The sequence below is a fragment of the Notechis scutatus genome, chromosome 4 (assembly GCF_049901735.1).
Source record: "Notechis scutatus isolate UNSWTSFEM ecotype Mainland chromosome 4, rNotScu1.2, whole genome shotgun sequence".
Lineage (NCBI taxonomy): Eukaryota > Metazoa > Chordata > Lepidosauria > Squamata > Elapidae > Notechis > Notechis scutatus.
In genome coordinates this window covers 92993394-93007504 of record NC_142012.1, presented here as the reverse complement: position 1 = coordinate 93007504, position 14111 = coordinate 92993394, and the positions used below count along the sequence as shown (strand labels likewise).

The window sequence follows — 14111 nt, the reverse complement described above, 5'->3', positions numbered from 1 at the left end:
CAGCCGTGGGCCGCTGCCGCCCAGCGCTCAGTTTTGAAGGCGCTCCTCAGCCAGGAGCAGTTCCTGAATCTGCAGCTGAAACCCTCCGTTTTAAATGTCCCAATAGAAGAGAATATCTGTCGCTCAGGGTTGCAATGAGAAGGCATTGGCACTCCCTGAACTTGGTGGTTTGCTGGCAGACGTTTTATTACCCGACTAGATAACAACATCAGATGTTACCTAGTCAGGTAATGAAACGTCTGCAAACAAACCACCAAACTCAGACTCCTCCCCGGGTCCTTGAAAAAGTGTTTCTGCGTGAAACTGGTCCCTGGTACAAAAAAGGTTGGGGACCACTGTAATAAAACACTATAATTCTATAATATCTTGCTTGCTCTCTCTCATTTAATTCTTCAAGTAATATAAGTAGTTCTCACTTGGCAACTACCTTGGACAGTAGCCATTCACAGTCCTGATCTTTGTGACCAATGCCCTCAATTCATAGCACTTGCAGGTCTGTAAAGCAAAGGAGAGTTGAAATAAAATCATGTTTCACTTAGCCACTGCTTGCTTAATGTGGGCCGCGAGGGTGGTTGCCAAACAAGGAGTAGCTGTAATAGGCCAAAGCAGATTCAAATAAGTTTTCAGAAAAGTGGATTTTTAATGGAATATTCTGATATTTTCAGGTTCTTTTTACAAAGTGTCTATATGCACAACTGGTTCAACAGACATTTGTACCAGACAAACGGAGTGGCTACTCATTACCTCCTCATTCACATCCTCAATACAAAGCCCATGAATTGGGCATGAAATTGGTAAGTATCTTCCTTGACCTTAGATATTTTTACAACAAAATATTAATTTTGAGATATACACACATATTCACACAAACGCAGTAGAGGCACACAAGCAATTACACACAGGCAACCAAAAACCAGAATCTATACACAAACTAAATTCATAAAAAAAAAATACATATAATAGAACTTGATAAGACCAAGATGCTCATGGCAGTTTTCTGCAATTGCATATGTCCTCTTTGGCCGTCAGTCAAAAATTAATAAATATATATAATGGAATTTATTCAGGTAGCCAGATGCTTGTGGCCTCAAGACTGTAATTGTCATACCTGAGTATAAAGATAAAACTTACAATGTAAAACCATGTGTTTTATTAATTTCACTTCCCCTGCCTTGCATGGTTGCAATGCCCTGGTGATCTGCCTAAGGAAGGGCATTAATATAACTCCTAGGTAAGTATTGAAAATGGGTAAGTTATTTTAAGTAATTTGTAGGAAAATCTCTTGAAGTTGGATATAAACTTTTGGTTGTTTCAGAATAAGGTGTTTCGTTAGCTGATGTTAAATCAAAATCTTATTAAGATAATGCTCAATTTATCCTATTATTTAGGCTCTTTAACCTGATAGAAACAAACACAACATTCTCTAATATTCTATATTAATTCTTCATTAAAATAATATAATAAGAACTACAAATATTCCCCTAGATCAGGGCTGTCAAACTCGCAGCCTGCAGGCCAGAGGCGTCATGCATTGACCATGCCCATGCCTGGTTTAGCAAAGGGGGGGAAAGTTGCAATAAGTCACATGATGATGCAGTGACGACAGAAGTTTGACACCCCTGCCCTAGATTAGCAGGGCACCTTCCCTTGCAATCAATTGGATTTCAATCTAATTTTCCTTGTGTATTTTTATTCCAAATGTTCTTTTAAGGTATTTCATCTAAAGATTGTTCTCTGGCGGGTGGCAGCATCTAGGTGAGTTTAGTTAATCTTGACAAATAAGCCAGGTTGGACCTAGTTAATAGTTGGATGAGAGACCACCAGCCCATTTTAAGGCTGTAGATTGGATTCGGAATAAAAAATAAAATAAAGCCATCACAGAAAATGGCCACGGTGAACTACTACTTTATATTCTGTATAATCACTAAGCAAAGAATGTGGTGTTTCCACAGAGTGACCAGGTGTTAAAGTACAATACAAAGCAAATGTCTTTATTTTGAAAACGCATTGCAACAATTCTAACATTAAGAGGTGAATAATATACAATTGGTTTTTCCTCCCATATTGTTCACAGGCTCATGGCTTTGAAATTTTATGCTCGAAGTATAGTTCAGCTTCTTCTGATTCCAAGAAACAAATACTGAATGTTCCATTATGGGATAGCTTTCTTAGGGCTCTCCAGAAGAACAATTATTTTAAGGTGAGATATGTGTATAAATTGCAAGAAAGCAAACCTGCCTTAGCTCTTCAGTGAAACCGTTTGTTGTTGATATAATGTTGCTACACTTTAAACCATAGCCTAAATTTATATTTTAAAAGGAGTATGTCCACACTGTTAACATAATAATGAGATATAAATGAAATAAGGAAATATTTATTCATTGCATATTCATAAAAAATGACATCCTCATCTTTGATGTTCAAAATGCAATCTCAAACAGATAGCTTGCAATTGTCCTAGTTGTTAGGATTCATTCTTCTAGGTTATTTCTGGGCTTCAAAGGTGATTGTAGGGATTTAACAAGACTATCCAGCTTCATGGAATTAAGCCATTTGATTTGTGGAATGCTAACTGTTTGCTTTCTGTTGACTGTAAATGCGTCCAATTTCTTATATATGCATACTCTCACAAAACAAGGTTGGAGAAATTCCAACTACTGAAATGTTTGATTGAAAGGTATTTTGGAATATTTTGTGTTTATTTCCTAATAACACAGTTCAGCCCTTGTTTTATCATGAGTGTTTATTAACTACATTCAATCATGTCTTTGATAAGTTTATATCATTGTGATATGTATTTCTATTACCTTCTTAAAAAAGCAACAGTTGGGTTCTAATCATAACAAAGTAGTAATGATTAGGGTTGTGCAAAACCACTGAGAGAATTGATTTGACAAAGCTTTTTGGCTGCTAACAAGGAATAATTGCAAGCAAAAAAATAAATTCACTTTGATGGCATGGAATGAATTGGATGGCTCTTGAAGAATGTGACCGTTCTGATGGATTTTTCTGCTGCTTCTGGGGATTGATTACAGATAATACATGATGTTAGATGTTCACTTTTCTATTAGAAAAATGCCAGGGATGAGGAGTGATGGACAGGTTCTATGACAGTTATAGGATAACCAGTCATAACTTTTATAACCCCAAATTTGTGGCTATCCAAATTCTATCATTACTTCAGGTTTCATTCACATTATCTCTCAGCCTGTTTAATGTGTTGGGGAGAAGCGTTTAATTTACTCTCTCTTGTGCTATGGAGGTCTGATTTATGGGGTCCTTGTTGCTCTCTGAGCATGATGGTTTTCTTTGTTGCACACATTTCATTATCAAACTAAGCAATATCATTACCGTGTTTCTCACATAATAAGGCCGGGCCTTATTTTTTTTTGACCCCCGAAAAACCGGCTAGGCCGTCTTTTCGGGGGTGACTTAATTTCCCCCCCCCTTGCATCCTCGGGTGGGCGGGCGGCGACAGCTTGGATGTTGGGGAGACCTTCCGCCACCGTTAATTTCCCTTCTCCCTTGCTGCCGTAGCGTTACAGCAACGCCGCGGCGTTTGGCGCAGCCACGTGCAGCCAGTCAGGGCTCCTCCCTGCAACCGGAGCCCTGAGGAGACACTGGCTTCAGGCGCTCCTGTGCCGCCTTCCCTTTGCCTTCGATGGTAAAGTGAATTATTTTAAAAACCTCCGCTCATCCCATCAGGGCCGTGCGAGCTGAGCAGAGCCGGGAAAGCAAACCGCGGGTGTTTCCTGGTTCTGCCCAGCCCGTACGGCTCTGCCGCGGCCCTGGCGGGATGAGCGGAGGTTTTTAAAATAATTCACTTTACCTTCGAAGGCAAAGGGAAGGCGGCCACAGGAGCGCCTGAAGCCAAGTATACCAACAACAAAAGGCAAATCCTCAAGGTGGGCTGGAGGGAGGTGGCTACGTGCCCCCCGGGCTGCTTCAATGCAAGGTCCTGACTTGCAGCATCCTGCCGTTGCCGCCGCGTCCTTTTCGCTGCCGCCTCCCTCTCCGACTGCAAAACTTGTGTGCTTCGCCAAACGCTCCGAGCGAGGCGAGCTCTTTCATACATAGAGAGAGAGGGAAAGACGCCGGCGTGCTCCGAGAGGCTGGCTCTTTTCTCTAGCCGAGGCTGACAGGAAGTGCCTCCAGGGCCGTGGCAGGCAAGCCGCGGGTGTTTCCTGGTTCTGCCCAGCGCGCACGGCTCTGCCACGGCCCTGGCGGGATGAGCGGAGGGCCCGGCGGGGAGGCACTCGTTGCCTTGGTGACATTTCGGGTGCCTCCGCCGCCTCCTCGCCCATCGCAGGTGGCGGTGGCGGCGGCAAGCGGCGGCGCTTCGCTGAGGGAAAAAGAAGACAGCGCAGCCACCTTGCTTGCTTTCCCACCTGCCCGCCCCAGATGGCCTCAGGAGCGGCGGCAGTGGCAGCAGGCACGCACACTCCTGCCGGAGAAGGGAAGAGAGGCGAGGAAAGAGAAGGGAGTGCGGCAGCAGCGGCTGTCACAGTATCGTCTCATAGCGGGGCAAGGCTGGCAAGCTGAGGTGACCGCACCAGAGAGCGTCACTGCCGACCCCGTCGTGAGGATAAAGGAGCGGGATAGAGATTCAGTCAGATGTCAGCCTCGGCTAGAGAAAAGAGCCAGCCTCTCGGAGCACGCCGGCGTCTTTCCCTCTCTCTCTATGTATGAAAGAGCTCGCCTCGCTCGGAGCGTTTGGCGAAGCACACAACTTTTGCAGTCGGAGAGGGAGGCGGCAGCGAAAAGGACGCGGCGGCAACGGCAGGATGCTGCAAGTCAGGACCTTGCATTGAAGCAGCCCGGGGGGCACGTAGCCACCTCCCTCCAGCCCACCTTGAGGATTTGCCTTTGTTGTTGGTATACTTGGCTTCAGGCGCTCCTGTGGCCGCCTTCCCTTTGCCTTCGAAGGTAAAGTGAATTATTTTAAAAACCTCCGCTCATCCCGCCCAGGGCCGCGGCAGAGCCGTACGGGCTGGGCAGAACCAGGAAACACCCGCGGCTTGCTTTCCCGGCTCTGCTCAGCTCGCACGGCCCTGATAGGATGAGCGGAGGTTTTTAAAATAATTCACTTTACCATCGAAGGCAAAGGAAGGCGGCCACAGGAGCGCCTGAAGCCAAGTGTCTCCTCAGGGCTCCGGTTGCAGGGAGGAGCCCTGACTGGCTGCACGTGGCTGCGCCAAACGCCGCGGCGTTGCTGTAACGCTACGGCAGCAAGGGAGAAGGGAAATTAACGGTGGCGGAAGGTCTCCCGATATGAAGTGCTCCACCAACGCAGGCAGCACCATATCCGGGCATGCAACAAAGTACTTCCTAACGGCAAGCCCCCCGCGCCATTCCCCCCCATTTCACATGTTTAATATGGGCCTTAATTTGGGGGGAGGGGCTTAATTTGATTTTATGCCAATAAATCATGCTGGGGCTTCCTATTGGTGGAGGCCGTATTGTTGGAGAAACACGGTAGTACTGATAAAGTTACCTACTTTGGTAATGCAGTGTCTACAAACTATCACACTCAGCACAGTTCAACCCTGAGTTACAAACTATTTTTTTCCCAAAGGGTGAAGTAGAAGGTTCTGCTCAGTATCTTCATCAGTTGCAAATGGCAGAAAACTATTTTCTACAGACTGTAGCCAACTCAGAAAGGTGAGATAAAGTTGGTTGTGTTTAATTTTCTTGGTTTGGCATTGCTGATCTCTGCATGATTAAATGTGGAAATATAAGAATGCATTACTGATGCTGGCTTAATACACTACTTTTCTAGATTGTACTTCTTACTTAAGTAATCTGATAAATGTTTCTCCCACAAAGGAAGATGTGTGGTCTTCTAGAAAAACAGTGTAAATTCAGTAAGAAACCACTGGCATTTGAGTTTGAATCAAATACAGAACACAGGTATGTTTGGAACCTCTGAGAGAAAGCCATATGAAACTCGACTGAGTTTATTCATTTCAAATATAATACTATATTTGAAAAGATAAAAAAATTAAATGATTAAAGTGCTAATGTATTAAAGCCATGTTGCAATTGGTTATATTTATCTGTTATGATTTATAAATTCTGAAAATATTAGAAATGTGATTCAGAAAGAACATTTTCATAGATAACACTCAAGTGGAAAAATGTCCAATCTCAGTCAAAAGTAAACACAATATACAGAATACCAGAGTTGGAAGAGACCTTGTACTGTAGGTCATCTAGTCAACCCCCCTGCTCAAACAGGAGATCCTACACAATTTCTGACAGATGGCAGTCCAGCCTCTTGAAAGCTTCCAGTGCTGAAGCTCCCACAACTTCTGAAGGCAAGCGGTTCCATTATTTCTGCTTATTTCTAGGTTGAATCTCTCCCTGATCATTTGCATCCATTGTTCCTTCTCTGGTCTTCGGGTGCCTTGGAAAATAGCTTGACCCCCTCCTCTCCTCTCCATGACATATTTATATTTATACAGAGGCCATAAAATAATTCTACATCATGATACAATTACAATCATAGGAATAGTAGTACATTTATAGCAAATAAAAATCCTAAGCCAGCTGTCTAACTTTATTAATCAGGTTTACACAAAAGGGTCCCATCATCTATTTTTTCTAACTCCTGTTCTGAACATCCACTCGCAACTCTTTCCATGAGTCAGTCTTAGGCCTAGTGAATTCTGTCAATTACTGCTGAGCTATTCTTGAGCGATGTGGTAGCCTAGAGATGGAGCTCTCGCCTCACAATCCGAGGCAAATACTTCTCTCTCTGGGTGCAATGAGTAATTGCTTGTGAATTCTGCGTAGGTAGTGAGGAAAGGCACTGGGCCAGTAAATGCTCAGCTCCAGCTGCCCCGACCCCCACCCCAAAGCAAGGGATTGCAGGGTCATTAAAAGAGAAAAAAGTCCTAAGTTAACTCTCACTGCTGTTTTCAGTAACTAATTATAATGTTATAATCTAAATTACAGCATTATAAACTGTAATAGTATTTATAGCAAATTATGATCCTGGACTTGAAAATGATGTTAAGTGAGAGGCAGGCAAACCACATTTTCCAAATAATATAGAATCACAACCAAATATTTAACCAGTTGCTTTATGAAAAGCTTATTTATAGGTAGCCCTTGCCTTATAACCACAACGGAGCCCAGAATTTAGGTCATATGTCATTGCAGTCATTATGTTGAAGTACCACATGACTGGACTCAATTTTACAAGCATTTTTACAATAACCATAAAACAAGTCACTGTAGTTGTTAAGCAAATCAGATAGTTATTAAACAAACCATGTGTATGCAAATCCAGTATATCCATTAGCCATTTTATACTCTAAAGCAGGGGTGTCCAACCTTTCACCTTCCCTGGGCCACATTAGAAGATGAAAATTTGGTTTGCGCCGCACATAATTAAATTAAATAATTAATTAAATTAAATTAAAAATTAAATTAAATTAATTAAATTAAATTAAATTAAATTAAATTAAATTAAATTAAATAATTAAATTAATTAAATTAAATTAAATTAAATTATTAATAAAATAATAAAATAAAATAATTATTTATTATTTATTATTAATTATTAATTAAAAATTATTTATTATTTATTTTATAATTTTCCAGCCAAATTTTGCGGGGTGGAGGGGAAGGGGGGAAGAAAGCTCACCCGCCTCACGCCTACCTCTCCTCCTGCAAATTATTTATTTTTTATTAATTTTCCGGCCAAATTTTGCGGGGTGGGGGGGAGGGGGGGAAGAAAGCTCGCCCGCCTCACGCCTACCTCTCCTCCTGCAAATGCAGCAGCGGTGGCGGGGGCAGAAGCAGCAGCGGCGACGGGGGCAGAAGCAGCAGCGGTGGCGGCGGCGGCAACAGCAGGAGGTGGCGGGGCGGGACTTTTGGGCTGCGGCTGCCCGCCTTTTCTGTTGCTTGCCTCGCCCCGCCTCACGCCTACCTCTCCTCCTGCAAATGCAGCAGCGGTGGCGGCGGCGGCGGCAACAGCAGGTGGCGGGGCGGGACTTTTGGGCTGCGGCTGCCCGCCTTTTCTGTTGCTCGCCTCGGCCCGCCTTGCACCTACCTCTCCTCCTGCAAATGCAGCAGCGGTGGCGGCGGCGGCGGCAGCAACAGCAGGAGGTGGCGGGGCGGGACTTTTGGGCTGCGGCTGCCCGCCTTTTCTGTTGCTCGCCTCGCGCCTGCCTCTCCTGCAAATTATTTATTTTTTATTAATTTTCCGGCCAAATTTTGCGGGGGGAGGGGGGAAGAAAGCTCGCCCGCCTCACGCCTACCTCTCCTCCTGCAAATGCAGCAGCGGTGGCAGCGGTGGCGGGGGCAGAAGCAGCAGCGGCGACGGGGGCAGAAGCAGCGGCGGCGGCGGCAACAGCAGGAGGTGGCAAGGCGGGACTTTTGGGCTGTGGGACTTTTGGGCTGCGGCTGCCCGCCTTTTCTGTTGCTCGCCTCGCCCCGCCTCGCGCCTGCCTCTCTTCCTCCTCCTCGCTGGATCTTTCATGAAGGTTGGGGTGGGCGTTGGGCCGCATTACGAGGCGACCTGGGCCGCATGCGGCCTATGGGCCGCGGGTTGGACAAGCCTGCTCTAAAGTATAAATGCTTATAAATGTGAGCCAGGTGCCTGAAATGCAATCGTGTGACCTGAAAGGGGAAGGCAGCAATCTAACTTTTGAGTACAGGTCATAGGTAGCTTTTTTTTTTTTTTTTTTTGGAGTACAGATCATAAGTCCATTGTAATTTTGAACAATCATTAAGTGAGGATTGCCTGTAAGGCACGAAGAGCAGTTCTTTTTACTAGTGGGTTTATGATTGGATCAGTTGTGGAAAAGTGATTTTAAACATTGCCAGTTGAACACATTTAATTCTGTATTTCGGTGTTGCATTTCTTTTACTAGCTCAGTTGCTGTTAGCCCAGGAGAAGAAATTCTGGCGATATTAAAAAAAAATCCGTTCAATTTGGAGGATTTGAGAAAGAGCTCAGACATTCTACCTCCAGAGGATGGTAAGTAGCGGGAGAGTTTTAAAAATAATGATCAGAATTATAGAAACCTGTAGATAATGCTTTTATTTTATTCATTGATTTTTGCTTTTCTTGCTCTTTTGGCCATCCTAAAGGAATGAAAATGATATTTCATTACTTTTAAGGCAGGGGTTCTCAACCCCCAGCCTGCAGCACGGTACTGGGCCGCAGCCTGTTGGGACGCAGGCCACGCAAGCAGCAGACAAATGCATGGAGCTCCATTCGTGCAAGTGAAACCACCCCCACTCCCCAAGCCTGCCGCTGCCAGTCCGCAGAGCCAAAAAGGTTGAGAACCACTGCCTTAAGAGCATTAAATACCTTTCTTCTTAGGATGCCATAGAAGAGTTTGAAGTGCTACAGCTGAGAATAATCAAATGTACGGAATGGTGATTTTTTTAAAGTATCTAATTACAATCCCGGGACCATTCAATATTGTAATTGAGAGTTAGTTGCGACAACCAAAATTATGTTATAAAGCCCCCACCACCACCACCACCATCCAGCACCGTTGTAATTTTGAATGGTTCCTGAATGAGTGGACATTAAGTGAGGATTCCCTGTAAGATTATTCCAAGATAAGCATTTGTGAGATTGCGGACTATATTGTACAATCTGAATCTAATGTACTCCATCTAATTTATGAGAGAGAGGGAGAAAGAGAATGGAAATGGAAAAGTGCTCTGCTTTTCTTCCATTACAGAGATGGAAAGTAAAAGGGAGTTTCTACAATATGGGCATATTTTGAATCACCTGGTTCCCTCCAGTCTCATTTTTCTTTAGCTCTCATTTACAGCAGACTTAGTCAGCTGTTACACATTGCAAGCCACTTCCTTATCTTGGGACAAGGAATATTGTCTTATAAAAGCCCAACCAAGCACAATACCACAGAGAAAGAAAGACAACCCACCCAAGATGAAACCAGCATAGTTGCACAAAGAACTCTCTGACAAACTACGGGGCAAAAGGAACAAGTATAAAAACATGGAAAGAGGGGGACACAACTAAAACAGAATACCGAGAAGTAGCCAAATCTGCAAGGTTGGAGTCAGGAAAGTAAAAGTGGAATTATCACTTTTCATGATCTCAATGCTATCTCTCGGTTGATGCAGCATAGGACTGCTTTGGCTTTTTTGGCAGCTGCAGCACACTGCTGGCTCACAATTAAGTGGTTGATCTCCTGGGACATCTAGATCCCTTTCACGGTTAGTACTGTTGTACTACTGTTGTACTGCCTATGCTGTACCTGTGCATTTGATTTTTCCTGCCTAAATGCAGCGTGCTGTAGCTGCCAAAAAAGCCAAAACAGTCTTAGGCTGCCTCAATTGAGGGATAGCATGAAGACCACAAAAAGTGATAGTATCACTTAACAAAGAGAAGGATTAGGGATGACATGATACTGTCTTCCAATATTTGAGATGCAGTCACAGAGAAGAAGGGGTTGACTTATTCACCAAAGTACCAGAGGGCAGGGCAAGAAGCATTGGGTAGGAACTTGTTAAGGAGAGATCCAAGATTTGGAACTAAGGAAAAAAATTCTGATAGGGAGGACAATTTAATCAGTGGAACAGCTTTTGTCTCCCAGAGTTGTGGTTACTCCATTGCTGGATGCTTTTCAGAAAAGATTTAACATCCATTTGTCCAGGATGGGATAAGGCAGAGGTCTCCAAACTTGGCAACTTTAAAAGACTTGTGGACTTCAACTCCCAGAATTCTCCAGCCAGCATGGCTGGCTGAGGAACTCTGGAAATTGAAGTCCACAGGTCTTAAAAGTTGCCAAGTTGGGGGACCCCTGGTATAAGGTCTCCTACCTTGGGCAGCGGGTTGGCCGAGAAGACCTCCAAGGTCTCTTTCAACCCTATGGTTCTAGGTTTGGTTCTACCCTCTGAACTCACAACATTACGATATTATTATTAGTCTATCATCGTTTATCAGTCTATGATCTGAACTTACAACATAATCATAGACTGATAAAACACTATCATTTTATGATTTTTATTAACACTAGGTAAAATAAGCTAGAATAAGCTGTGCTTATCCTTGCCAGACCCAAATTTGATTATACTGTTAGGAATTCTCTTAAGATTTATCTGAACCACTATATAATAGTTAAACTAGGAACTGAATGAAATCACTCCATAAAGGAGGACAGGCAGTCTGCCAGATATAATCTTGACCCTTTAACCTGGAATAACATTTCATCAGACAATATGGATTAGGCATATAACACCATTTCTGTCTTGTCTTATAGTGCTAATATCCCAACCCAGTTTTAATAGCATATGAGGACCTAGCAAGAAGGGAACCATTGAGTATTAGACAGATATGCAAACTCTGGAGAGTATTTTGATGATTCTGAATTTGGCATATAGCAACATGGCTCCATTTAAACTTAATCAGCTCCGTCACATTTTTTGCAAAAAAAACTGAAAGCTTTTTTGGACATTTCTTTTCCTAATATATATGCAGCTGTTTGCAACTTTCGCATATGTTTTCTTTTTTACAATCAGCAATATTGTGTGCTTATTATCTTATTATATATAAATTATCCTCATACTACATGCTATTCTTTTAGATGACAGTTGGCTAGAGATTTCTCCAGATGCTCTGGATCAGATTCTTAAGGAGACATCTGGCACAAATAAATCTAATTTTGCCTCAGAGGAAAAGCAGAACTATGATTTGACTGAGGTTGCGGAAAGCATGAAGGCTTTTATAGCCAAAGTCTCAACATATGAAGGAGCAGAAATGCCACGGTAGGTTAGTTATATGACTGGAGCATGCTTCCATATAATGTAATCATTTCTGTATTGGTGAATCATTTTCAAATAATATAAGCCAAATTTGAGAAATGAACCCTAGGCATTTATATCAAATTTATTACGTATGTCAAAAATAATTGTTACTTGGTAAATAACTTTTAAGTATTTATTAAAATATTGGCTTAAATTGCGAGTGCAACTTTTGTTTGGTTTCCTGAAACTGAAATTCATTTGAACTTGCAGATTTTTTTGCCAGAAAATGGGTGGTAAAACCCATTCTATATGTGTAGAAAATAGACACAATAAAATAATTTGATATACAACAGCGGTCCCCAACCTTTCCACTTTGGCAGCCCGGCACAGGGGAGTGTGTGTGTGCCAGGTACATATGTGCGCACAGCTCCATTGGTGCAAACATTTGTGCGAATGGAGCTTTGTGAGCAGATGGCGCTTGTGCGTGGACGGCGCTTGCACTCGCGTGTGAAACTCCCTCATGCGAACAGAAGGCACTTGAGCAGACAGCGTTCTTGCTGGCAAAGCTCCACTTGCATGAGCGAAGAGTGCTCCCACACAGATGCTCTCCATTCATGCAAGTGGAGCTTCCTGCCCAAGCACAAATGACTGGAGCTTCGCACGCATGCACTTGCCCATCGCTTGCACAACCCAGTTTCGAACAGGCTGCGGCCTGGTAGTAGGCCAGAAGTTGTGGATCCCAATATGGAAGATCTATTCATCTTCCTAATTCAGGCAAATTGTATAATAGCAAAGAATACTGCATGTTTAGTTTAATTAAATAGTAATTAAATAATTTAACTGTTTTTAGTTTGCTCAGTCCTATTGCCACAATCAATATTGATGATTAACCCTTATTTTTAATTATAGTTTATATTTAAATATAATATTTACATATAATATTTATGCGATATTTACTTGTAAAAATCTTTATCATCTGCATAGGAAAACATGCAGTTTCCATGCTGATTATTTTGTTAGGGACCTATGTAGACATTCAAAAGAAAAGAGGGAATTTTCACTAAATCCCAGTGCATTTTGACTGCCCTGTCTGGTCCAGAAAAGAAAAGCGAAGCGGTGAAGAAGTAATTCTGTACACAGAAATTGCTGCTGATTCTAAGAAATCATTTCCAAAGTCTTCTGGTATTATATCGTTACCTCAAATACCACCAGCATAAAATATAACTATGATTTCTTAACTTTCAGGTCTTCCACTGAGGCCCCTGTCGATTTTGATGCTGACTCGTTCACAGAGGCTTTGGATAAAATCCTGGGTGAGTTGCCAGAATGAAATGGTTTGAGATTAAAGTTTTCCTCTTATCTCTGTCCTGGAATCACACATAGGTTTGGATACTTCACTTTCCCTCTCCCCAAGTATTATTTGCTTTTGGTCTTAATTCTGACATCTTTTCTGTATTGCTTCTAGGGGCAAATTCCGAGGAGCTGGACTCTGACGACTTAGAAGAAGAAGAAGAATTTGAATTCTTAGACAGTGACGAAGAGAGTGACTTAAAAGCTGATTCTCAAGGAGATACAGCATCTTGGAATGAAACCACCGAAAATCTCCAAACATACATGAATGAAATGGATCGTGAATTATCATCCACCGCTATTGGCAAAAGCTTTACCAATCAGAAGAAAGGAGTATGTTTAAACTTATACCATCTTTCGGGTGACTTAAGAGGGAATGGCTGTTAGGGTTATTGTTTTTTTCTTTTTCTTTTTATAAGTCAGCTATAATATGAAATCACACAGCATTTGTCTTTTTCAATCTAAATGACATCTGAGTCCAGTGTTAATAAAAAGTGTCTTATTTATTGTCTTATTTATCATAGGAGAGATCTGTTAAAGTATTTCCACATGAAGACCCTAACCCAGATTTGGAAGGCAATCAGAATAAAGAAGATCCTGATACAACACCTGTGGACATTGACTTGAACCTAGTAACTAACTTGTTGGAATCCTATAATGCTCAAGATGGATTAGCAGGACCTGTTTCTAACATTCTGCAGAGCATGGGAGTGTATTTGCCAGATAATACTGACCAAAGGCCTCACTAGCAATTCATGGATGCAATAAATTGGTTTCCTCGTTTAAAGGATATATTGCTAAGTGAAAGCATTTAAAAAAACAACCTTTTTAATGAAGTTCTCTAAAGATGCTTTTGCAAGCAGATTTGAGTAATTTGGAGTAATCCTTCTCAACTACTTAACCATCTTGTGGAATCTGTTTTCTGAAATAATAATGGTAAAGTGCCGGGGAAAAAAGGACTCTTGCAAATATTTTTAAAATCCATTTTATATTCATTAAAATATTTGGAATTTTCTTGCAAA

The 14111-nt window shown here is 42.3% G+C and overlaps 1 protein-coding gene across 1 annotated transcript in view; it reads left to right on the top strand.

Moving 5' to 3' along the window:
• The window catches only part of ECD (ecdysoneless cell cycle regulator), a 19619-nt gene extending 5508 nt beyond the window's left edge, over window positions 1–14111 (top strand). Inside the window, exons 7-14 of the mRNA XM_026687038.2 lie at window positions 666–794; window positions 2075–2200; window positions 5576–5661; window positions 8883–8989; window positions 11580–11760; window positions 12985–13052; window positions 13205–13422; window positions 13614–14111. Coding sequence (XP_026542823.1) covers window positions 666–794; window positions 2075–2200; window positions 5576–5661; window positions 8883–8989; window positions 11580–11760; window positions 12985–13052; window positions 13205–13422; window positions 13614–13838 — 1140 coding nt within the window. The 3' untranslated portion in view covers window positions 13839–14111. The remainder of the gene's footprint in view (window positions 1–665; window positions 795–2074; window positions 2201–5575; window positions 5662–8882; window positions 8990–11579; window positions 11761–12984; window positions 13053–13204; window positions 13423–13613) is intronic.